The following is a 23668-nucleotide window of genomic DNA, read 5'->3' on the forward strand; positions in this document are numbered from 1 at the left end:
TGCCTATGGTATATTCATGAGAATGTGTATTATGCAGAGCCAGTGCTGCCCAACTGTTTCCTTGTAGTGGGCCAGTTGGTCAACCTTTAGAGTTTTGGGGCTGATTTATATGCCATACATAGCATATATATATATATATATATATATATATATATATATATATATATATAATATATATATATAGTGTGTACCTGTGCCTAGGGTGCCCTCAGGTGCCTATATTTAAAAAAAAAAAAAAAAAAAGAAATCCTTCCCAGCCACCAGATTATCCCTGTGCAGATCTGGCAGCAGAGCCAGGGGAAGGGTGCAGATAGGTGCTGTAGGGCAAATGTGATGTGTAAAAGTGACATCACACAATCATGCATGTTGCATCACTTACTCAACCAGGGGGACATGTTTAGGCCCAGTGCCTAAATAAAGCCCTGCATGGAACCCGTATCCTGATAATACTTTGGAGGGCTACCCCCAACCCCCATATAGTGCTGTTGTAGGTTATCACTGGTTGATGCCTGTGCCAGACTTTAAACCAAAGCCTACATTTCTGGTACAGGAATAGGACCTGTGATCCAGAATGTTCGGGACCAAGAGTATTCCGGATAAGGGGTCTTTCCGTAATTTGGGTCTCCATAATCTTAAGTCTACTAAAAAATTAATAAAACATTAATTAAACCCAGTAGGATTATTTTGCATCCAATAAGGATTAATTATATCTTAGTTGGGATCAAGTACAGGTACTGTTTTATTATTACAGAGAGAAGGGAATCATTTAACCATTAAATAAACCCAATAGGGCTGTTCTGCCCCCAATAAGGGGTAATTATATCTTAGTTGGGATCAAGTACAGGTACTGTTTTATTATTACAGAGAAAAGGGAATCATTTAACCATTAAATAAACCCAATAGGGCTGTTCTGCCCCCAATAAGGGGTAATTATATCTTAGTTGGGATCAAGTACAGGTACTGTTTTATTATTACAGAGAAAAGGGAATCATTTAAACATGAAATAAACCCAATAGGGCTATTCTGCCCCCAATAAGGGGTAATTATATCTTAGTTGGGATCAAGTACAGGTACTGTTTTATTATTACAGAGAAAAGGGAATCATTTAACCATTAAATAAACCCAATAGGGCTGTTCTGCCCCAATAAGGGGTAATTATATCTTAGTTGGGATCAAGTACAGGTACTGTTTTATTATTACAGAGAAAAGGGAATCATTTAACCATTAAATAAACCCAATAGGGCTGTTCTGCCCCCAATAAGGGGTAATTATATCTTAGTTGGGATCAAGTACAAGGTACTGTTTTATTATAACAGAGAAAAAGGAAATCAATTTTAAAAATCTGAATTATTTGATTAAAATAGAGTCTATGGGAGACAGACTTTCTTTCTGGATAATGGGTTTCCGGATAACGGATCCCATACCTGTACTAATGTAGTAAAAAGGTCAAAGTTAAGAATTAATCAGATGCTTATTTTTATTACTCTAACTCCTGGATTCCAGTAAAAGCTTACTGTTGATTGGTTGCAGTGGGTTACTGGAGCAAGACAGACGTATTTCTTATATCTCTTTCTATGTGTTTACAAGGCACTTGAAATAAAGCCTCCATTAAGATACCAGACACATACAAAAGTAGCTATGACCTCTGTGATGTGTACTGTGTTTGCAGAAATAATAGACGATTATACAGAAAAACACCATTATTTTCAAGGGATTATTTCATGTTCTATTTTAGAAAGTTCCTGTTTGTCGAATGAAAGCGCTAAGGCTCAGCTTGCACACTGTCAGCGCTGCCATGTTGTATGAACATTGTCATTCCTGTTACATTGGGAATTGGTAGGCGTTGGTTATCAGCTGTGGCCAGTAAGTGAGATTCTGCATGGCTGCATTGTAATCACAAGGAACATAGATTGAAGCGCTGACCTTGCAAATGCTAGTGGATGGGAATACATTCCTGCTTAGTGATCTCATTAAAGAACTAATGGAGAACACGGAACAGGCACACCAGGCTCCACATGGACTGACAAAGGCAGATTTTGTTTTATTGTAGGGACACACAGCCCAAGAACAGCACCCGGTTCTCTCATGGTATCAACACAAAGGGAGCTGGACCAGTTCTTTAAAGGGGACCTGTCCTCCACACATAAAAAGCTGTAAAATAAAAGCCCTTTGAAGATTAAACATGAAACCCAAATTCTTTTTTAAATTAAATCATCTATACCTGTTATAAATGTATTTAAAAATCTGAGCTGTCAATCATATGTTGCCTGCGGCATAGAGGCGGGGCAGGCAGTATATGATTGACAGCTCAGATTTTTTAACTTTCCATTCAGCACTTCCCATACATCACCTAGATGGCAAATGCATAAGATTTTGGGGTGATACAAAGCTCGCCTTATTAACAGTGTACACAAAATGGCGGCGGCCTGCTGGCTGTGACTACTAATTCCAAGACTGAAGGGAAAATAAATTCAGTAATTGAAATAGTGTAAGTAAAGTTTATTTTGCTCTACTAACCTGATTCAGAAGGATTTGGAATTATTTTCTTAGGGTGACAGGTCCCCTTTAAGCATTTCCAGTTAATTTCCTTTCTATTATTCACCCTCCGTTTGTTTGGGAGGTTATTATATCCCCTTAGAAATACAGGGGTGTTTGTTATTTTAATTTATGGTTCCCACATAACGTGATTCACAGGACTCCAAGTCGAGGAATTGGCACTGTCGATGGTACCACCCCCCTAAAGTAACAAGTAAATGCCATTCCCTCCCTGATTTTCATGTTTATTCATTTCCCCTAGCTTCTACGAAGGCTTGATGTTTGTTAAAGGTGTAATAAAGTTCCTGACAGTAGGTCAGTAGTCTCAAGCCAGCGCCGCTGCGATAAACAGGGTTGGCATATTATTGATCGGATTTAGTATAAGGAACGTTTCCCCAGAGCATTTAGTTGGCAAAGGAAGCGGTGAGCTCATACAAAGTGGTGTAAAAATGGAGGGCAGTGTTACCAAACCTGAAGGGGAACTCCACCCAATAACTTTCTTTGCCTAATAAAAGAAAATCTATTTCTAAGCAACTTTCCAGTATTGATTTATTTTATATGTTAAGTGGTTTTTAAATGATTTGTAAATGTAAATTCTGTTGAAAGCTGTATATGCTTTTCTGTTCTTGAAACAATGTAACAGAGGTCAGTTCTTCTTAATTAGTCTTCCAGTCCGCAGGCTTCTGCTACATTGTTTCAGGAGTCCTTGCTAAAGGCGGCCATATATGATAAGAGGTCACCAAGCGAGCGGATCTTCCCCTGATATCCCCACCTATGGGTTTGTGATATTGGGCTAATTCAGTTATTTGGCTCTGGGACCAAATGATCAATTTAGATCAGTGGGAATAGGCACTGTCGGTTCGGGGCCCGCATCAACGAACCAATGCAGTTCCCGATCCAATGAAAAATCAAACCCGCCCAATTGAGATCTGCCCGATTTCAGGCCAGATGTTGGTCGGGTAGGCTCATCATTCGTGCCCATACACGGCAGATAAGCTACCGAATAGTTTTAAAGTACTGGTATAGACAGCTAGAATCGGCCCGTGTATGGCCACCTTAAGGGTGCAGAGGATGTAAACAGTCGGACAGATATTGCTTTTAATACCCATTATACTTACAAATATATTTTTTTACGTTAATGATTCAGAATAAATTAAAGCATTTCTGACAGATGAAGAATAATTTCCTTCTACTTGTTGTCTTGGTCTTCGAAGCTGCTTCCCTCAGCCCGATATGTGGCAAACATGTTCTCCTTATGCTAGGGCCACACAAGGCCAGATATCAATAAGGCAGATTTCAAAATCCTGTCAGTCAAGGACTGTATCAACATGGTCCTGGTCTATTGGACCTCGATAGGCCCCAGTGTATAATCCAATTGGTCTAGGCCAGTGGCTCGGGAGCAACTTACTGCTCACCTACCCCTTGGATGTTGCTCCCAGTGGCCTCGTCTGAAAGTTTTGGTTACATAAAAACCAGCTACTGCCAAACAGAGCCTCCTGTAGGCTGTCAGTCCACCTAGAGGCTACCAAATAGCCAATCATAACCCTTATTTAGCCCCCCAGGACTTGTTTTCATGCTGATGTTGCTCCCCAACACTTTCTACATTTGAATGTGGCTCACGGGTAAATAGGGTTGGGGACCCCTGGTCTAGGGCATTCTGATTTGGCCAAATTGTGCTGACATCCATTTGTTTGTTGACCTTGCCAAGGAAGCAGATCTGGCTGTGTATGGCCACCTTTAGAGATTAGGTCATGTTGGGGATATTGACCTGCCACTCTCAATGTATATTCCTATGCATGGGAACTGCCATATAGATCTACTTCTGAGCATCTGAGCCATGCTCTTGCCAACATTGACTTCTTTTTGTGTTTTTTATACTGTAAGAATGCCTTATTATGTAATAGGGGTTCTAGCCCTTGAGTTTGCGGGGATTTTGTACTGAATATGTAGAACTGTTCCCTTTCGAGGGTACTTAATTCCATATGTGACTGGATTATTACTCGTTCGGTTCTAATTAATACAGTTGGGCTGCTTCTGTATAATTCCAAGTCCTATTTAATGCAGAATTCCTGCCTCCCGAGGCTGTGTATCATGTTTGACATGTTGTTGACTTTTTTTTTCTATAGCCCTCTGGCTACTAACATTCAGGATGTACCTAGTGTAAGCGGTTGTTATTGGAAGGTGACTTTCATTACCTCTCCTCTTCTCTTCCTCTTTGTGTTTTTCATCTGACCTCTGATTATCACCTCTTCTGAAAGCCTCTTTGAATATTGATCTGGCCTTTTTAATGGAGCCGTTACAAAAAAAGGACAAAGAGGACTTTTTGCTATTGGAACGGTTCAGATCATTGCTTTCAGTTTTGCTTAGATAATCAAATTATGTCACCATTTGTGAACCATCTATAGGTTGTGCCATTGTTTTTTTTTGTGTTTCTATTGTGTAGAGTCTTACTCTAATCATTAGTTATGGGGACTAGCAATCTGTGCACTGGCCCTAAACCCATGGATTTACCTGCAGATCTAGTAGGTTCAGGCTGAAATATACACCCACATTCAGGTAGGTAGTGTGACAATAAGACCAGCCTAAGGTGCAGCTGTGCTTTCTCTTGCTGGAAATGTTATTCTCGCTTTAATAGGGTTTCCACTGGCTGGGATTTTACCGGCCTAGATGGTAAAACATCTGCCAAGGCCAGGAGCGGATTGCATATTTTCCAGTAAATTTGCAATACCTCTAAAGGTGGCCATATGTGTTGCAATTACGATTGCTCGTACCCTCCACTAAAGGGTCCCCATACATGTTAAGATTCGCCACCTATGGGTGGGCGATATTGGGGAGCGTGTAGGCTAATTCGATCATTTGGCCCTGGGGCCAAACGATCGAATTATATTGGCGGCAGTGGGGCAGTAGGTTCGGGGACCGCATCAGCGAGCCATTGCAGTCCCCGATCCCACTGAATTTTCTAACCTGGCCGATCGATATCTGGCCAATTTCAGGCCAGATATCGGTCGTTCAGGCCCCTCGTGTCTGCCCCTACATGGGCCGATAAGCTGCTGAATTGGTCCAAGGGACCGATATCGGCAGCTACAATTGGCCCGTGTATGGGGACCTTAAGGTTCGGGGCTGAATCATCAGATATTGTGGTAGAAACAATAGAAATTCTACCCCTATGTGACTCTTACTTTTGCTCGGACGCCTTCAACGGCCCCCGATCAATATTTTCTGTGCCGTCCGATCAACGAGACGACCGATATCCAAGGCTTTTGGGATCTCGGTCACCTTGTCAATCCGCTCTATAAGCACCGAAAATTTACCAAACCTCTTTGGTACCATAATATCGGTGCGTGTATGGCCAGCTTTATATCTGCCCGCATTCCTCCCTCGAACCACCCCAATTTTCCTAGATCTTACCATTACCTCCATTACCCTCCCTCCAGCAGTCGTGATGTCATAGCGCCACCCATTTCACGCCATCATTCCAGCCATTTTACATCATCATCCCGCCCCCTTTTGTGCCCACCTGCCGGTAAAAACTCTCTAGAAAGCTGGCAACCCTACTCTTGACCTGCAAATTATTCATCTACCCTGGATGTATCCATCAGTCTATTCTGAAAATATATTCCGTGTAGTAATCATGTTATGGAGTTATTGTTTTATCGTTTGTTTTTATTTAAAGCTATAAACTCCAGCTCATCAGAAGGCAAAGCTAAGAAACTGACTTGTTCATTTTTGTTTCTACATGAAAGCCTGCATAACAATATCAGGGCAAGCATTTGCTGCTCAGCACCATAGGCAGGTATACACCAAATGGGTTGTACTGTCAAGAGGGCAAAATAACTTCTATTGATGCAACCCTTTGTGTAACCGCTGCTGTGCCAAGTATGAGACTTTCATACATAAGTGCTTGTACAATTAATGCATCTGTTTATGCGTTACGTGGTTTGGACCAGTAATGGGGATGTATAGGTAACCTCCAACTAATTATTTGTCTCTAAAATCCAGAGTTATTATGGGATTGCTGTGCTTAAATACAGCAATATGTTACCTTTGTCATAACATGAGTTATTAATTGAAACAGTCTCATTATGCATTCAGGTTGAAAGATGTCATTGAAATAATGTCCTGCATCACTGTGTAATTAAGGCCTCTCCAAATAGGTGGTAAAGTCGGCATTATTCAGATTTTGTTCATTATTTTTTTTCCTTATTGTGATGTACATACATAGCAAAGTATGCTATGCCTGCATTCCACCAGGTGTTTAACCCCCAGAGTACCTACAATGCAGCAGCGCCCCTGACATGGTTGGAGGATTAAGATTAAAAAATAAGTCTTTAGCCTACATAGTGCAATAAGTAGGAGAAAAACAGCCATTAGTATGATGTAAGCTGCAGCCCATTGATGTCAGTTGTGCATAAAGCCCAAGTGAATTCCAACCTAGGAAAGGTGAAAAAAAATGGTCTCCTGTGTACTCTGTAGGGGGGAAGCTCCTTCCTGGCTGAAGTAGGAAAGTCAAACCTTTCCCATTGTACTAAAACGGGTTATTTCAGTAGCCTTATCTTTCCTCTCGTGCCAAAAAGGCATCCAACCCTGTCAATATTATCTGCTAATACAATATTTACAGAAAAAGAATTCCACTAACCTCAAATTCATATCTTATGGAAATATAATTCTAGCATGCTTTACACAATTGCCTCACTACAGATGCCAGACTTACCGGTCTATAATTTCCAGGTCAAGACCAACAGCTCACTTTTGACGTTGCGTTGTCGTCCAGAACTTGCCCGACCGTCGTGTTGTGGGCCAGCCCGCACATGACTAGTGAGCTCCATATTTAACCCTTTATGTTCCATAGAATCCATAACACTGACACTTAGGGGTCTATTCATCAAAGTACGAGTTCGAATACCGAATTGGGAAAAATTCGCATTAAGTACGATAATTCCTGATGATCGCAAATATCACAAAAATGCTTACGAAAAAATTGAATTAGTCACAATAATATTGTATTGGCGATCTGAAAGTCACTAAATTTTTGTATCCGAGCGATCGTAAAAAGCAGGAAAACCTTTCCGACTTTGATCCTTCTGTGCATGATTTTGGAAGCCTCCCATGGGGCTCAGTGGCACTCTGCAGCTCCAACGTGGCCCAAGGAAAGTCTCCCATAGGGCTCAATGGCACTCTGCAGCTCCAACCCGGCCCAAGGAAAGTTTCCCATAGGGCTCAATGGCACTCTGCAGCTCCAACCTGGCCCAAGGAAAGTCTCCCATAGGGCTCAATGGCACTCTGCAGCTCCAACCTGGCCCAAGGAAAGTCTCCCATAGGGCTCAATGGCACTCTGCAGCTCCAACCCGGCCCAAGGAAAGTCTCCCATAGGGCTCAATGGCACCCTGCAGCTCCAACCTGGCCCAAGGAAAGTCTCCCATAGGGCTCAATGGCACTCTGTAGCTCCAACCCGGCCCAAGGAAAGTCTCCCATAGGGCTCAATGGCACCCTGCAGCTCCAACCCGACCCAAGGAAAGTCTCCCATAGGGCTCAATGGCACTCTGCAGCTCCAACCTGGCCCAAGGAAAGTCTCCCATAGGGCTCAATGGCACTCTGCAGCTCCAACGTGGCCCAAGAAAAGTCTCCCATAGGGCTCAATGGCACTCTGCAGCTCCAACCTGGCCCAAGGAAAGTCTCCCATAGGGCTCAATGGCACTCTGCAGCTCCAACCCGGCCCAAGGAAAGTCTCCCATAGGGCTCAATGGCACTCTGCAGCTCCAACCTGGCCCAAGGAAAGTCTCCCATAGGGCTCAATGGCACTCTGCAGCTCCAACCTGGCCCAAGGAAAGTCTCCCATAGGGCTCAATGGCACTCTGCAGCTCCAACCTGGCCCAAGGAAAGTCTCCCATAGGGCTCAATGGCACTCTGCAGCTCCAACCCGGCCCAAGGAAAGTCTCCCATAGGGCTCAATGGCACTCTGCAGCTCCAACCCGGCCCAAGGAAAGCCTCCCATAGGGCTCAATGGCACTCTGTAGCTCCAACCCGGCCCAAGGAAAGTCTCCCATAGGGCTCAATGGCACCCTGCAGCTCCAACCCGGCCCAAGGAAAGTCTCCCATAGGGCTCAATGGCACTCTGCAGCTCCAACCCGGCCCAAGGAAAGTCTCCCATAGGGCTCAATGGCACTCTGCAGCTCCAACCTGGCCCAAGGAAAGTCTCCCATAGGGCTCAATGGCACTCTGCAGCTCCAACCCGGCCCAAGGAAAGTCTCCCATAGGGCTCAATGGCACTCTGCAGCTCCAACCCGGCCCAAGGAAAGTCTCCCATAGGGCTCAATGGCACTCTGCAGCTCCAACCCGGCCCAAGGAAAGTCACGATACCGAAGCTTGAATGAATCCGAAACTTTTGTACTCGACGCAACAATACGATTTTGTTGCACAAATATTGTCGCAAAGTACGTAAAAGTTGCAGAAAATACGCACAGTACGATCAAATTAAATTTTTTTGTAATTTGTACCTGTCGTACTTTCATCAATTGGCCCCTAAGGGGCAGCTTTATCAAAATTCAAGTTTAAAAAAAAAACAAAAAACGCAGCCAATAAAAAAATAACTTCAACAAAACTCATACGACTTTTCTTCTCGAACACTTGCTTATTTAAGAAAAAAAACGTGACACAATATTCCGCCCAAGTTTTGTCTCGGAAAAAAGTCACACACTGACGAGAATCGCATTTTTTCAGAGAGGCTAAAAAACTTCAATGTTTTATTAAATTGGGTTAATAAATACAGTGGAGGAAATAATTATTTGACCCCTCACTGATTTTGTAAGTTTGTCCAATGACAAAGAAATGAAAAGTCTCAGAACAGTATCATTTCAATGGTAGGTTTATTTTAACAGTGGCAGATAGCACATCAAAAGGAAAATCGAAAAAATAACTTTAAATAAAAGATAGCAACTGATTTGCATTTCATTGAGTGAAATAAGTTTTTGAACCCCTACCAACCATTAAGAGTTCTGGCTCCCACAGAGTGGTTAGACACTTCTACTCAATTAGTCAACCTCATTAAGGACACCTGTCTTAACTAGTCACCTGTATAAAAGACACCTGTCCACAGAATCAATCAATCAAGCAGACTCCAAACTCTCCAACATGGGAAAGACCAAAGAGCTGTCCAAGGATGTCAGAGACAAAATTGTAGACCTGCACAAGGCTGGAATGGGCTACAAAACCATTAGCAAGAAGCTGGGAGAGAAGGTGACAACTGTTGGTGCGATTGTTCGAAAATGGAAGGAGCACAAAATGACCATCAATCGACCTCGCTCTGGGGCTCCACGCAAGATCTCACCTCGTGGGGTGTCAATGATTCTGAGAAAGGTGAAAAAGCATCCTAGAACTACACGGGAGGAGTTAGTTAATGACCTCAAATTAGCAGGGACCACAGTCACCAAGAAAACCATTGGAAACACATTACACCGCAATGGATTAAAATCCTGCAGGGCTCGCAAGGTCCCCCTGCTCAAGAAAGTACATGTGCAGGCCCGTCTGAAGTTTGCCAATGAACACCTGAATGATTCTGTGAGTGACTGGGAGAAGGTGCTGTGGTCTGATGAGACCAAAATAGAGCTCTTTGGCATTAACTCAACTCGCTGTGTTTGGAGGAAGAAAAATGCTGCCTATGACCCCCAAAACACCGTCCCCACCGTCAAGCATGGGGGTGGAAACATTTTGCTTTGGGGGTGTTTTTCTGCTAAGGGCACAGGACAACTTATTCGCATTAACGGGAAAATGGACGGAGCCATGTATCGTGAAATCCTGAACGACAACCTCCTTCCCTCTGCCAGGAAACTGAAAATGGGTCGTGGATGGGTGTTCCAGCACGACAATGACCCAAAACATACAGCAAAGGCAACAAAGGAGTGGCTCAAGAAGAAGCACATTAAGGTCATGGAGTGGCCTAGTCAGTCTCCGGACCTTAATCCAATAGAAAACCTATGGAGGGAGCTCAAGCTCAGAGTTGCACAGAGACAGCCTCGAAACCTTAGGGATTTAGAGATGATCTGCAAAGAGGAGTGGACCAACATTCCTCCTAAAATGTGCGCAAACTTGGTCATCAATTACAAGAAACGTTTGACCTCTGTGCTTGCAAACAAGGGTTTTTCCACTAAGTATTAAGTCTTTTTTTGTTAGAGGGTTCAAAAACTTATTTCACTCAATGAAATGCAAATCAGTTGCTATCTTTTATTTAAAGTTATTTTTTCGATTTTCCTTTTGATGTGCTATCTGCCACTGTTAAAATAAACCTACCATTGAAATGATACTGTTCTGAGACTTTTCATTTCTTTGTCATTGGACAAACTTACAAAATCAGTGAGGGGTCAAATAATTATTTCCTCCACTGTAGTTGTTAGAGACGATTCCCACTGACTTCTATTGAAACTTGACAAGCTTTTACTTGCCGGGTTTTTTCCTTTCATAAATATTGACTATTTGTAGTTCTTAATAATATTCTTGAGTGTATTTGCCACGTTTTTTCTGGAATTGTGAAAAAAACTAAAATTTTGATAAATCAACCCATAAATATTATAGAGCCCTGTAGATTCTCAGGTTCCACAGTGCTGTATTTTCTATGAGGGATTGCCTGGTTACCTGGCCACACTCACCATCTCATGTGGCCTAAATCACAGGGTTAAGCTTTTATGGTTCCTTATTCATTACAAAATTAAACATTTTTTGTAAAATATCAGTTAATTTGTTAATTCAGATACTAAAGGTGCCCATACACATGAAGATTCGCTCGCTTGTCGAGGTCGTCAAGCGAGCGCATCTTCACCCGATATCCCCACCTACGGGTGGGCTAATCGTTTGGCCCTGGACTGAATCTTTTAACCTGCCCGAATTTCAGGCCAGATATCGGTCGGGTATGGCCGTTGTTTCTGCCCCTACATGGGCCGATAAGCTGCAATCGGCCCATGTATGGGGACCTTTATGTTACAATTTCTGTTTGCTCAGAATGCTCTTCTGAGAACTTTTTCAAATTACACTAAATTGCCAGAGCAAAATAATTGCTGATGCAGGAAGTGCCTCCTGGTGCATCTCTGCTCAGTCCTGTTTCTTTGTGACAGAAGCGATAAAACTGAAAGATTCCCTTAATAATAGTCGTTTGCTCCGTATTTTCATGCAGATTCTACTTCTGCTGAAAATTGTTAGCAATGAGCTCTGCAACCAAATCTGCCCATGTCTGGCTGGCTTTATTGCTTAAAGAGGCATTCGCCGGTGCTCCTGAATTGCTCGGCACATCTCGTGGAGCAAGCAGTTTCCCCGTTATGTGCAATAATGCAAATGCGGAGGAATGTTTTGACCTCATATTTATTCATATAATGCTCTCTGTTTCAGGGATTGTAGATTAAAGGCAAACACTGCATATGGAAGGGCTGTAGCTTTAAAGGGACACTAACACACACAGGGATAAGGCAGCACGTCATTTGAAATGATAATTTTACCGCTTCAGATGTATTTATTTTAAACCTGTAGTGAACACGATCATCTGTAAGGACAGCAAAACCCAAAAATTCAAAATGGATTGGCAAATAACTCAACAGTAGCGCAATAAAATAATCCACTTGTGCAGCACATACATTTTTCCTGTTGTTTTGATCATGAAAAATCTAAGGTTTTTGTTATTTCTTGAGCTAAACCGGGAAGCTGAATTGACTCAATGTTTTGTCCACGGAAGGTAGATAATTACTGTATATACTCTAGTATAAGCCAATCCGAATATAAGCCGAGGTACCTAATTTTACCTAAGAAAACTGGAAAAACTTATTAACTCGTGTATAAGCCTAGGGTGGGAAATGCAGCAGCTACTGCTAAGTTTCAATAATCACAATAAAAACCCGTAAATTACATAAATTGAGGCATCAGTGGGGTATATGTTTTTAAATATTTATTTAAAAGAAAAACCGTAAACTAGCTCTGTAAGTGGAGAAGAGGGTCAACAAAAACAATATGAGTGCTACCCTATGCTCATTGCGCATTGGCAAACTGGCAGCAGACCCAGTCCCGGAGGACACGTAAGGGGGAATAAGTATTGCGTGGGCCAGGGCACTGGAGGGTCTGGTTGCAGGTGGCCTAATTTGCACACAAAGAGAGAGGGTGCTAGTCTAGAGGGACCCATGACACCCGACTCAAGTATAAGCCGAGGGTGACTTTTTCAGCACATTTTGGGTGCTGAAAAACTAGGCTTATACTCGAGTATATACAGTAGGTTACCATTAGATAACCAACCCCCCCATCCTGGTTATCTGATTATCTGCCTCGCAAGGACCAAACATGGAGTAGCTTCAGTTTCCCTGTTTTACTCAAGAAATAACTAGGGATGCAGCAAATTCATGATTTTGGGATTCGGACGAACCCTGAATCCTTTGTAAAAGATTCGGCCGAACCCCTGAACCCTTCATAAAAGATTCGACCGAATATCGGGGGCGGGTTAGGGTCAGGCTTTAAGTCACTAATGGACTGGCCTGCCAGAGTAGCAGAGGATCTCCTAGTGAACCCCAGCCAGATACAGTTCCCATCAGTCCTTTCTTGTTTCCACCATAGGCCTATAATATGTAATACTGTCTGCAGTACATCTGATAGTGGGCCCTCGGGGTCAGGTTAAATGGCGGGGCATATAAGGCCCAGTCTGGCACTGTGGGAAAGTTTCCTACATTCCATTTTATAACATTTTTATATGAGACTATCCCCTTTAATGATATCACAAAAAGGGTTTAACCACTAAATCGGCTCAGTTGTAGACTGATGGTACGTGGGGCATAAGCGCAACCCATCAGCGCAACCCATCAGCGCAGAGCTCCGGGTGCCCTCAGTACATTGGCCTTAGGAGATTATCTTCTCTTCTCGGTGGCTCTCCTTGTAACTTATATATGGCTCCCAAACACTTCTACCTAAACGCTTTATCATCGGTAAGTGCCTTTTTCAAGTGACCCATCTATGTTTCTATGGAAACCTATGCTTGACATAGTTCCTTTTCCACTGTATTTGCTGCTACTCCCGCGCTCCTCTGAGAATGACAAACAGCAGACCTGAAGCGTGAGTGACAGCCAGCGAGGCAGTTCCGCATGATGGTGTGTCTCGCTCTGTAAGGTCATCCCGTACGTCTTCTTGCTCGAGTCTTATTCACATTACACACCCCGGCGTTCCTGCTCGACTGTCAGGGCTAATAGCCCTACGATCCACCGCGCATCAAGGAACTGTACAAATTCCTAGTCGTGGTCATTCGTTCATAACCGGGGAATGACTCTCTGCTTATACTTGTTTTTCCTTAAACATTCAGTCAGCACAGGGAGGTGATCAGCATAGGAATTTCCCACAAGCCTCGCTGAACAGCAGGACAAGCTTCCTACACGCATGGTAATGCCATGGAGCTTTTACACTGAGCTACATACACATAATAAGCTTATTAGTGCCTGTAATTTGTCATGTAACACAGTTATTCAGAAACCCCTTATCCAGAAAGCTCCGAATTACAGAAAGACAATCTCCCATAGACTCCTAACCATCCTTTTAAAATAATTTCCTTTCCTTTTTGTGTAATAATAAAACAGTACCTGTACTTGATCCCAACTAAAATATAATTACCCCTTATTGGGGGCAGAACAGCCCTATTGGGTTTATTTAATGGTTAAATGATTCCCTTTTCTCTGTAATAATAAAACAGTACCTGTACTTGATCCCAACTAAGATATAATTACCCCTTATTGGGGGCAGAACAGCCCTATTGGGTTTATTTAATGGTTAAATGATTCCCTTTTCTCTGTAATAATAAAACAGTACCTGTACTTGATCCCAACTAAGATATAATTACCCCTTATTGGGGGCAGAACAGCCCAATTGGGTTTATTTAATGGTTAAATGATTCCCTTTTCTCTGTAATAATAAAACAGTACCTGTACTTGATCCCCTTTTCTCTGTAATAATAAAACAGTACCTGTACTTGATCCCAACTAAGATATAATTACCCTTTATTGAGGGCAGGACAGGCCTATTATTGAGGGAGGGAGAGGGATCCAGAGTCCCCAGAAGAACCCACAGAAGTAGTAGGAATGCACTTCGGAAGCACATTTTAGCACCAAGGATCAGAAGCAAGGCCTGAGGTTTAGCTACACATTCCTGTGTGAGAATTATTTCCTACCCTGATACACATCTGCTTAATGTTCTTGCATTTCTCCTAAGGGCTCTGGTACACGGGGAGATTAGTCGCCCGCGGCGGCGCGATTTCGGGAAATCGTCGAAAAAGACCCACGAGTCTTTTTCGGCGATTTGCGCGAAATCGCGCCGCCGCGTCTGCCATCCCCCGGCGACTTACATGTTCAGATGGCAGAGGGTAGCCAACTCGGGGAGATTAGTCGCCCGCGAGCAGGGAGTTTTGCCGCGGGCGACTAATCTCCCCGTGTACCAGAGCCCTAATGGTCTCTGCTAGCAGCCATTAGCCACTGTACTATCTGATGGGGAAAGCAGTAGCCTTTACTGTCGTTTCTCCCTCCTTAGTAATGTGATGAGCGACTACAGCCAATTATTGCTTCCTGCCCCTGATGATGATGATGATGATGATGATGATGATGATGCTGACATTTTTTTGAAATAACAGGACACTTGTACAACAATGCTGTTACCTCTTCCATTGGATTAAAGTGAAAGAATCAGGCAAGCGGCTCTGTTGGGTCTCACTTTTATCCTTTAAACATGGGAAATGCTGACTTGTCTTCCCTTTACCCCACTCTTGTGATTGCTGGGGTGGATTATTAGGTTTGCTCTTGTTCGCTGCGCAGGATTTGTTGTTGAAGACCCATAATACAGGTATGGGATCTGTTATCCAAAAATAAAGATATAATTACCCCTTATTGGGGGCAGAACAGTCCTATTTGGTTTATTTAATGGTTAAATGATTCCCTTTTCTCTGTAATAATAAAACAGTACCTGTACTTGATCCCAACTAAGATATAATTACCCCTTATTGGGGGCAGAACAGCCCTATTGGGTTTATTTAATGGTTAAATGATTCCCTTTTCTCTGTAATAATAAAACAGTACCTGTACTTGATCCCAACTAAGATATAATTACCCCTTATTGGGGGCAGAACAGCCCTATTGGGTTTATTTAATGGTTAAATGATTCCCTTTTCTCTGTAATAATAAAACAGTACCTGTACTTGATCCCAACTAAGATATAATTACCCCTTATTGGGGGCAGAACAGCCCAATTGGGTTTATTTAATGGTTAAATGATTCCCTTTTCTCTGTAATAATAAAACAGTACCTGTACTTGATCCCCTTTTCTCTGTAATAATAAAACAGTACCTGTACTTGATCCCAACTAAGATATAATTACCCTTTATTGAGGGCAGGACAGGCCTATTATTGAGGGAGGGAGAGGGATCCAGAGTCCCCAGAAGAACCCACAGAAGTAGTAGGAATGCACTTCGGAAGCACATTTTAGCACCAAGGATCAGAAGCAAGGCCTGAGGTTTAGCTACACATTCCTGTGTGAGAATTATTTCCTACCCTGATACACATCTGCTTAATGTTCTTGCATTTCTCCTAAGGGCTCTGGTACACGGGGAGATTAGTCGCCCGCGGCGGCGCGATTTCGGGAAATCGTCGAAAAAGACCCACGAGTCTTTTTCGGCGATTTGCGCGAAATCGCGCCGCCGCGTCTGCCATCCCCCGGCGACTTACATGTTCAGATGGCAGAGGGTAGCCAACTCGGGGAGATTAGTCGCCCGCGAGCAGGGAGTTTTGCCGCGGGCGACTAATCTCCCCGTGTACCAGAGCCCTAATGGTCTCTGCTAGCAGCCATTAGCCACTGTACTATCTGATGGGGAAAGCAGTAGCCTTTACTGTCGTTTCTCCCTCCTTAGTAATGTGATGAGCGACTACAGCCAATTATTGCTTCCTGCCCCTGATGATGATGATGATGATGATGATGATGCTGACATTTTTTTGAAATAACAGGACACTTGTACAACAATGCTGTTACCTCTTCCATTGGATTAAAGTGAAAGAATCAGGCAAGCGGCTCTGTTGGGTCTCACTTTTATCCTTTAAACATGGGAAATGCTGACTTGTCTTCCCTTTACCCCACTCTTGTGATTGCTGGGGTGGATTATTAGGTTTGCTCTTGTTCGCTGCGCAGGATTTGTTGTTGAAGACCCATAATACAGGTATGGGATCTGTTATCCAAAAATAAAGATATAATTACCCCTTATTGGGGGCAGAACAGTCCTATTTGGTTTATTTAATGGTTAAATGATTCCCTTTTCTCTGTAATAATAAAACAGTACCTGTACTTGATCCCAACTAAGATATAATTACCCCTTATTGGGGGCAGAACAGCCCTATTGGGTTTATTTCAAGTTTAAATGAGTTTTAGCAGACTTAAGGTATGGAGATCCAATTGCAGAAAGGTCTCTTGTCAGGAAACTCCCAGGTACCGAGCATTCTAGGTCCCATACCTATATTACAGGTAGTGAATATCAGATAGGGCTGCCATATGGAAGAGTACAGTTAGTACTCGAAACGTTGGATTTTTTACAATAAATTTTTTCACTATTTACTAAGTCCTTGTGTGTGCGGCTCTCTGTCCTTATATATATATATATATATATATATATATATATCAACTCTAAAGTGACAAGAATTGAAGATTATTTGGGATTTTCTGTTCTTGATAAAATCACCGCTTATCATTAACCCTATATAAAATACTAAAGTAATAAGTGGGGGCACACTAGCGATAACAGTTCAGCTAATGTGACCACATTAAGCAAAAAAAGTCTTAAATGGCAAATGTCCTTGTCATCCTTGTCCCTTAAAATATGAAAAAGTGGAATTGTACAGGGTGGAAGTATGGTCACCCCCCCTACCCTCTGCCAGTAATCCACTTAATTTAGCAGTACAGGTATGGAACCTGTTATCCAGAATGCACATGACCTGGGTTTTTCTGGCTACGAGGTCTTTTGGTTATTTGGATCCCCATGCTTTACTGAAAAAGGCATTTAAACATTAGATAAACCAATAGGATTGTTTGCCTCCATTAAGGATTAATTGTATCTTAGTTGGGATTTACTTGATCCCAAACAAGATGTAACAAACCCTTATTGGAGGCAAAACCATCCTATTCAGTTTATTTAACTTTTAAATGATTATTTTAGAAGAGGAAAGCTGGCCATACACGCTAAGATACGCTCGTTTGGTGAGGTCGCCAAGCAAGCAGATTTTCTTCCAATATCCCCACCTACAGGCAGCTACAATCACACCCCTGTAAATGGCAGCCTTTAAAGTATGGAGATCCAGACTATGAAAAGATCCCTTATCCTGAAAAACCCAGATCCCATTCTGGATAACAGGTCCCACCTGTACCCAATTTCAAGGCTCTAGAATTGGTATATAAATCCTTTTACTCCTTTGAGGATAAGAGTAATTAATTTATTATGTTCTATTACCCTGCACTGCAGTTTGAGTCTTAATCTATAACTAAGCCACTGTCATTGTGGCTTTTTATGTATTTAAAAAAAAAAAAAAACTACAAACCTAAAGTTTAAATAAAAGACAAAATATAAAAACAATAAGGTTATAATCGCTCAGCTGCGCGTCTCACTAGAGAAACAGCTACACTGGGCTTTAGCCTTACAGCAGAGAACTACTTTATTATGGCTATAATCTGGGAAATAGGGCATTGGCACATATTGTATTTTTTTACAATTTAAATTTATTAGTCAGAATTGGTGCATTTTTGACAACTTTAACTCCAGGTACCCAAACTTGCTTCCGACTCCCCCAGGTCCAAATCATTTGTTTAAAAGATCTCATGTGTAATATTCTTCTTTAATATATATGTTCAGAGGGCAGGAGTGCAGCATATTTTATTTACTGTCTTTATTTTTAAGTACAGGTATGGGACCTGTTATCCAGAATGCTCTGTCCTGGGGATTTCCAGATAAGGAATCTTTCTGTAATTTGGATTGCCACACCTTATGTCTGCTAAAGAATCATTTAAACATTCAATAAACCTAATAGGAATGTTTGGCCTCCAATAAAGATTAATATCTTAGGATCAAGTACAAGGTACTGTTGTATTATTACAGAGGAAATAGGAGATGGCCTTCCCGTAATTTGGAGCTTTATGGATAACTGGTCCCATACCTGTACCTGTAATACTTTGGTCTGTAGAAAATACATTGTTAGGGGTAATAACATGGTGTTGCCCAGTCATTTTCCCACCTAGTACAGGTATTGGACCCCTTATCTGGAAACCCGTTATTCAGAAAGCTCCGAATTACGGAAAGCCCGCCTACCATAGACTCCATTTTAATAAAATAATTCAGAATTTTAAAACCGATTTCCTTTTTCTTTGTAGAAATAAAACAGGATCTTGTAATTGATCCCAACTAAGATATAAATAATCCTTATTGGATGCAAAACAATCCTATTGGGTTTATTTAATGTTTTATTATTTTTTTTTAGTAGACTTAGGGGCACATTTACTAATCCACGAACGTCCGAATGCGTTTTTTTTCGTAATGATCGGTATTTTGCGACTTTTTTGCGAATTGTCGCAAATTTTTCGAGCGCTCAATACGGAAAAGTTGCGACAATCCGCGAAAGTCGTAATGGCTATGAAAAAGTCGCGACAATTCACGAAAGTCATAATGGCTATAAAAAAGTCGTAACGGAGACGAAAAAGTCGCAAAATGTTCGGTTTCCAATCCAAATTTTTCTCATTCGGATTCATGGATTAGCAAATCAGCCCTATAAGGTATTGAGATCCAAATTACGGAAAGATCCCTTATCCTGAATACTCTTGGTCCCGAGCATTCTGGATAATGGGTCCTATACCTGTACTTGCAATGGCCTCACATTATTCCTATAGCAGTTGCCTAGTAATTGGGCTAAAATCACTGCTTCCAATTACTGGTCGGCTCTTATAACTGATGGGCTGCTACACTTCTGTGCTACAATTGGGTTTAGTTAGTAAGCGGATGCCTATAGTGCACATATTGCTTACTGATACAGCTCAGGGGACTTTCTGAGAGAGAGAAGAGGCCGGGTTATTTGGTTAAATCACAATCTAACATCAGAATGGGGGGGGAGGTCCTTCAATTCTTGCAGCAGGAAAACTGTTCCATAAAGAGAATTTCCAGTGCAGCCTCAGTGCATTTATGCCTTTTTTTATATTTCTATCTTTTAGGTGCCAGTTTCTGCCCGGTCCATGTCATGGATACAGTGGTTTCTGCTGCGCGGTTTAATTGCTTTGTCACACTGTTGTCCATTACACATTCTAATGTGTTTGAGTAGAGACATCAGAGTAATGAAAAGGCAGGGAGTATTAATGTAATGTGCGCTGCGCTGAATGATTTGCTGCCAGCACAATGTCCAAGTCATTTATCCGCCCCGTCCTGCACTCGCGCCCCCTTCCCATGGCTTCATATATAATTGAACTAAACATGTCTGCTGCTGTGTAACAGAGCCGCGCCGGATTCTGCTTAACTCGGCACTATTAAAAACGTAGCCGCCGCCGTGGTGGTGGTGTGTGTGCTGGATGTGCAGATTCCGAGAGGCCTTATCAAACGCAGCCAGTTGGTGCGGCCGCTGCAAGAGCGCAGGGGAGCTCTCATGTGGAAGGTTAATGGAGTATAATTACAAAGAAAGATGAACTGCTAAACCACTCCGTCTTCCCCCCCTGCATTGTGAGAGGCAAGTGGCCCTTTTTGTAGACTGCCGAGCAGATGTTTAACAGTCAAAATATGGCCGTGTCTCTAATGTAAATAAATACCGCTGTCGCCAGCGCCACTCTGTCATAAACCAGCTCGGCATATCAGAAAGGCAGGGCTGATTAAGGAAACCCATTTCTCACCTTGCGTAGATGGGGGAAACGCTCGTTCAGCTTTTATTTGATTTTTTTTTTTACACTTTAATCACTTTACAACGAGGCAATATTATGCCCTTATAAAGGGTAGCCTTTTAAAAAGGAAATGCTTAGTAAAAACTGTTGCATCGTGAAGGAACATATATTTACAAGCATCTCTGCGCATTGAATTAACATTTTCAATTATCTGAATGTTATTTGTAAATGTAATTGCCGTGATAAGCAGTATCTGTTGCAGCCACCTAATTATACAGAGCTAAGGGGGCCATACATGGGCTGATGGAAGCTGCTGACTCTGCCCCTCCGGCCCATACGTTATAAGATGACAATTTCTGGCGGGGTTGCCAAGTATGCGTATCCTTTCCCCGAATGCCCACTGTGGACGATATTGGCCCTAGGGATCACGACACTGGGCATACAGGGCAAGGAACACATCAATCTGACGAGAAAATCAAACCTGACCAATCAACATCTGGCTGATATTGGGCAGATATTGGTCGGGTGAGCCTGTCAGAGGGCCCCATACATGTGTGGGCACCTTGAGTTTGAAGCTTATTGGCCCCCGGGAGCTCTGCCTGCCCGATATCTTTTACAACATAAAGCAGGTTTGAAAATTCTTTCGGGCAAGGGCATCAGTGGTTTAATAATGCAGCCCTTGCCCAACAGGCCCACAGTGTGATCTCCAGGCCAATAATTAGACCGGTCCAATTTGACCTATCCTGTGGGTAGCTAAATGTGGCAGTGACCCAATCCCATGTGAAAATAGAGGGGGGGTTGTCCAAAATGTCAGTAATTCCTATTACTTTTAAGTGATACACCAGGCTGTGCCTGGCCTGCGGGGCAATCTTAATAACACAGAGGCAATTAGCATGACATTTACAAACAGGTGCAGATCTTTATTCTCTGATTCATCAACACTGGGGTATATTTGCACCTGGGCAGTAACCCGTGGCAACCAATCAAGTTTATTCTTTCATTCTACCTGCAGCTGCTTGACACTGCAAACAGCTGATTGGTTGCTATACATGCCCTATGTAAGTTTAAAACTTTATGGGAAAACAGTTCATTTTTTTTTAAACTTATTTAGGCTATTTGTAAACATTTTCAGTGTAAAATGATACAGAGGCAGCTGCTGAAGTTAACTGCCCCCCCCCCGTGTAAATAACAGGTGCCCCAAAAGTGCAAAAACCAATCTCAGAAGTGAATGCGTGCTGCCCGGCCAATCAATAAAAGGCAGCTTGCCTGGCATTCATTGGCTGGGCTGTGTACATTCACATCTAAGATTTGTTTTTTTTTTTTTTTTTTTTGCACTTTAGGGCTAATGAATATTTCCAGTCCTGTTTGCTCTGTTTTTCCTTAATAGTTTTTGTCTCATTTCCCAGAGGAGACGGTGCCGAAAATGCGACGTGAATCACTTCAACTCCCACCATCGCTATTCTTCTTTTCATTGGTTTCCTTCTCTTGTTAGAGCCATCTGGCTTTAGAATTCTGCTAGCTGCCTGCCTTGCCCCTACTGTTCCTTCTGCTAAGCCCTATTGTGTGTGCGGCAATCAGCAGAGCAGAAAGGATGCCCATTAGCCCAGCGTGCACTAGAGGAAGCCAGTGTTTCCAGCAGGCCACTGTACCATCCCGGATCATCTTGCCTCTATGTAGGTGTGTGCCTGGGCGGATGAGCCGCAGCTCCCCTTGGCTGCCAGCAGTTCCAATCCCCCGGGCTGGCGTGTAGAACTTTTTGTTCTCTACTGTTGGCCACTTAGTCAGTAAAGTGATGCGTCAGAGCCTGTGAAAGACTTGCAGCACAAGCTCAGAGTAAGGATTCCTAAGCTAAGCAATATATCAGCTTTACAGATTTTTTTAATTCAAAGATTGCCCGAGAATGTATGCAATTTCCCTTGGCCCCCTTCCCAGAATCCTCTCTGCTGTGTGATCTGGCTTGGAGCTTCTCTTTGTCTCCGTTCTTCCCTGCTTATGGCAGTCTCCTGTTAAGTGCCGTCTTTCCCTCATCCTGCTGTGCAGCAGATACTGTATAAATGACATATTGCTCGTGATTATGCTGACTGCTATTTATATATATATATATATATATATATATATATATATATATATATATATATATGTTACTCAATACAACCTGGGCCTTTATTATATCTTTCAGAGACTGGTAGTAGAACAACTTCGGAAAAATCTGATAGTCAAACAGGAACTCCCAGACAACAAACTTCTCATTCAGCCTCTCCTCCAGCTAGAAAGCAAGCCACCAACACCACAAGTGCAGCAACAACCGCAGCAAATCCAGTTGCAGCAGCTTCAGTCGCAGACAGTGTCCCATGCACCCACAGTATCTCTTCCAGGCTTCAGTGGGTCACAGGTGAGTGGCAACTTTGCCTACCGATAGGGGCCTTGGTTATTAATGCCCCAAGACGCAAGTCCTAGAGCAGGGGTGTCAAACTCAATCACATAAGGGGGCCGAAATCTAAAACACAGGCTAAGTCGCGGGCCAAATTTTTTATTACTATACTTAGTAAGATACTAAGGGGTATATTTATCACAATGTGGAAAAAGTGGAGTAAGACATTACCGCTGATGTTGCTCATAGCAGCCAATCAGATGCTTTGCTACTGTTGAAATCTGATTACTGATTGGATGCCTTGGGCAACATTACTGGAAATGCTTCACTCCACTTTTTACACAGCATGATAAATATACCCCTTAGTCTTAGTTACTATATGAGGAAAATGGAAATTGATCAGGCTGGATGGTCAGACACACTCACGAAAGGCCACATAAAACAGCCAGGTGGGCCGGATTAGGCCCCCGGGCATTGTGTTTGACATATATGTCCTAGAGCAAAATGTGCAAAATCATGCCCTATAAAGCCCTTGTGTCCAGGGCCTACCTGTGCTTTGCACTTTACAGCATTCTAAAATGTAATGGTAGGGGGCGGGGGACACTTGCGTGCAGGTAACACTGTATTCCTGGACGTAGTACAAGTCCCTGTGCTCCATTTTGGAACGCAAACACTTCTGCCTTAAGCTACTCACCCAAGGTGCACGGTGGCTTGCACAGCAAAAATGAGACGTTCTTCTTTTTGTAGTTTGCTCCGCCTATCCTTTGGGCTATTATTTTTCTTTCCCATTTGTGGTACTTGTTAAGTGAGTAAATAGCATTTGCCAAATAAATAAGTAAACACGGTTTTCCGCAATACAAACACATTGCTTGTTCTGCTAGA

The 23668-nt window shown here is 42.6% G+C and overlaps 1 protein-coding gene across 4 annotated transcripts in view; it reads left to right on the top strand.

The window, feature by feature from the left end:
* Positions 1–23668, top strand: part of phf21a (PHD finger protein 21A) — an 87445-nt gene that overhangs the window by 45008 nt on the left and 18769 nt on the right. For all 4 annotated transcript variants that reach the window (XM_031900482.1, XM_012962111.3, XM_012962110.3 and 1 more), the window contains exon 5: positions 22595–22807. In XM_031900482.1, the coding sequence (XP_031756342.1) occupies positions 22595–22807 (213 nt within the window). The remainder of the gene's footprint in view (positions 1–22594; positions 22808–23668) is intronic.

The sequence above is a fragment of the Xenopus tropicalis genome, chromosome 4 (assembly GCF_000004195.4).
Source record: "Xenopus tropicalis strain Nigerian chromosome 4, UCB_Xtro_10.0, whole genome shotgun sequence".
Classification (NCBI taxonomy): domain Eukaryota; kingdom Metazoa; phylum Chordata; class Amphibia; order Anura; family Pipidae; genus Xenopus; species Xenopus tropicalis.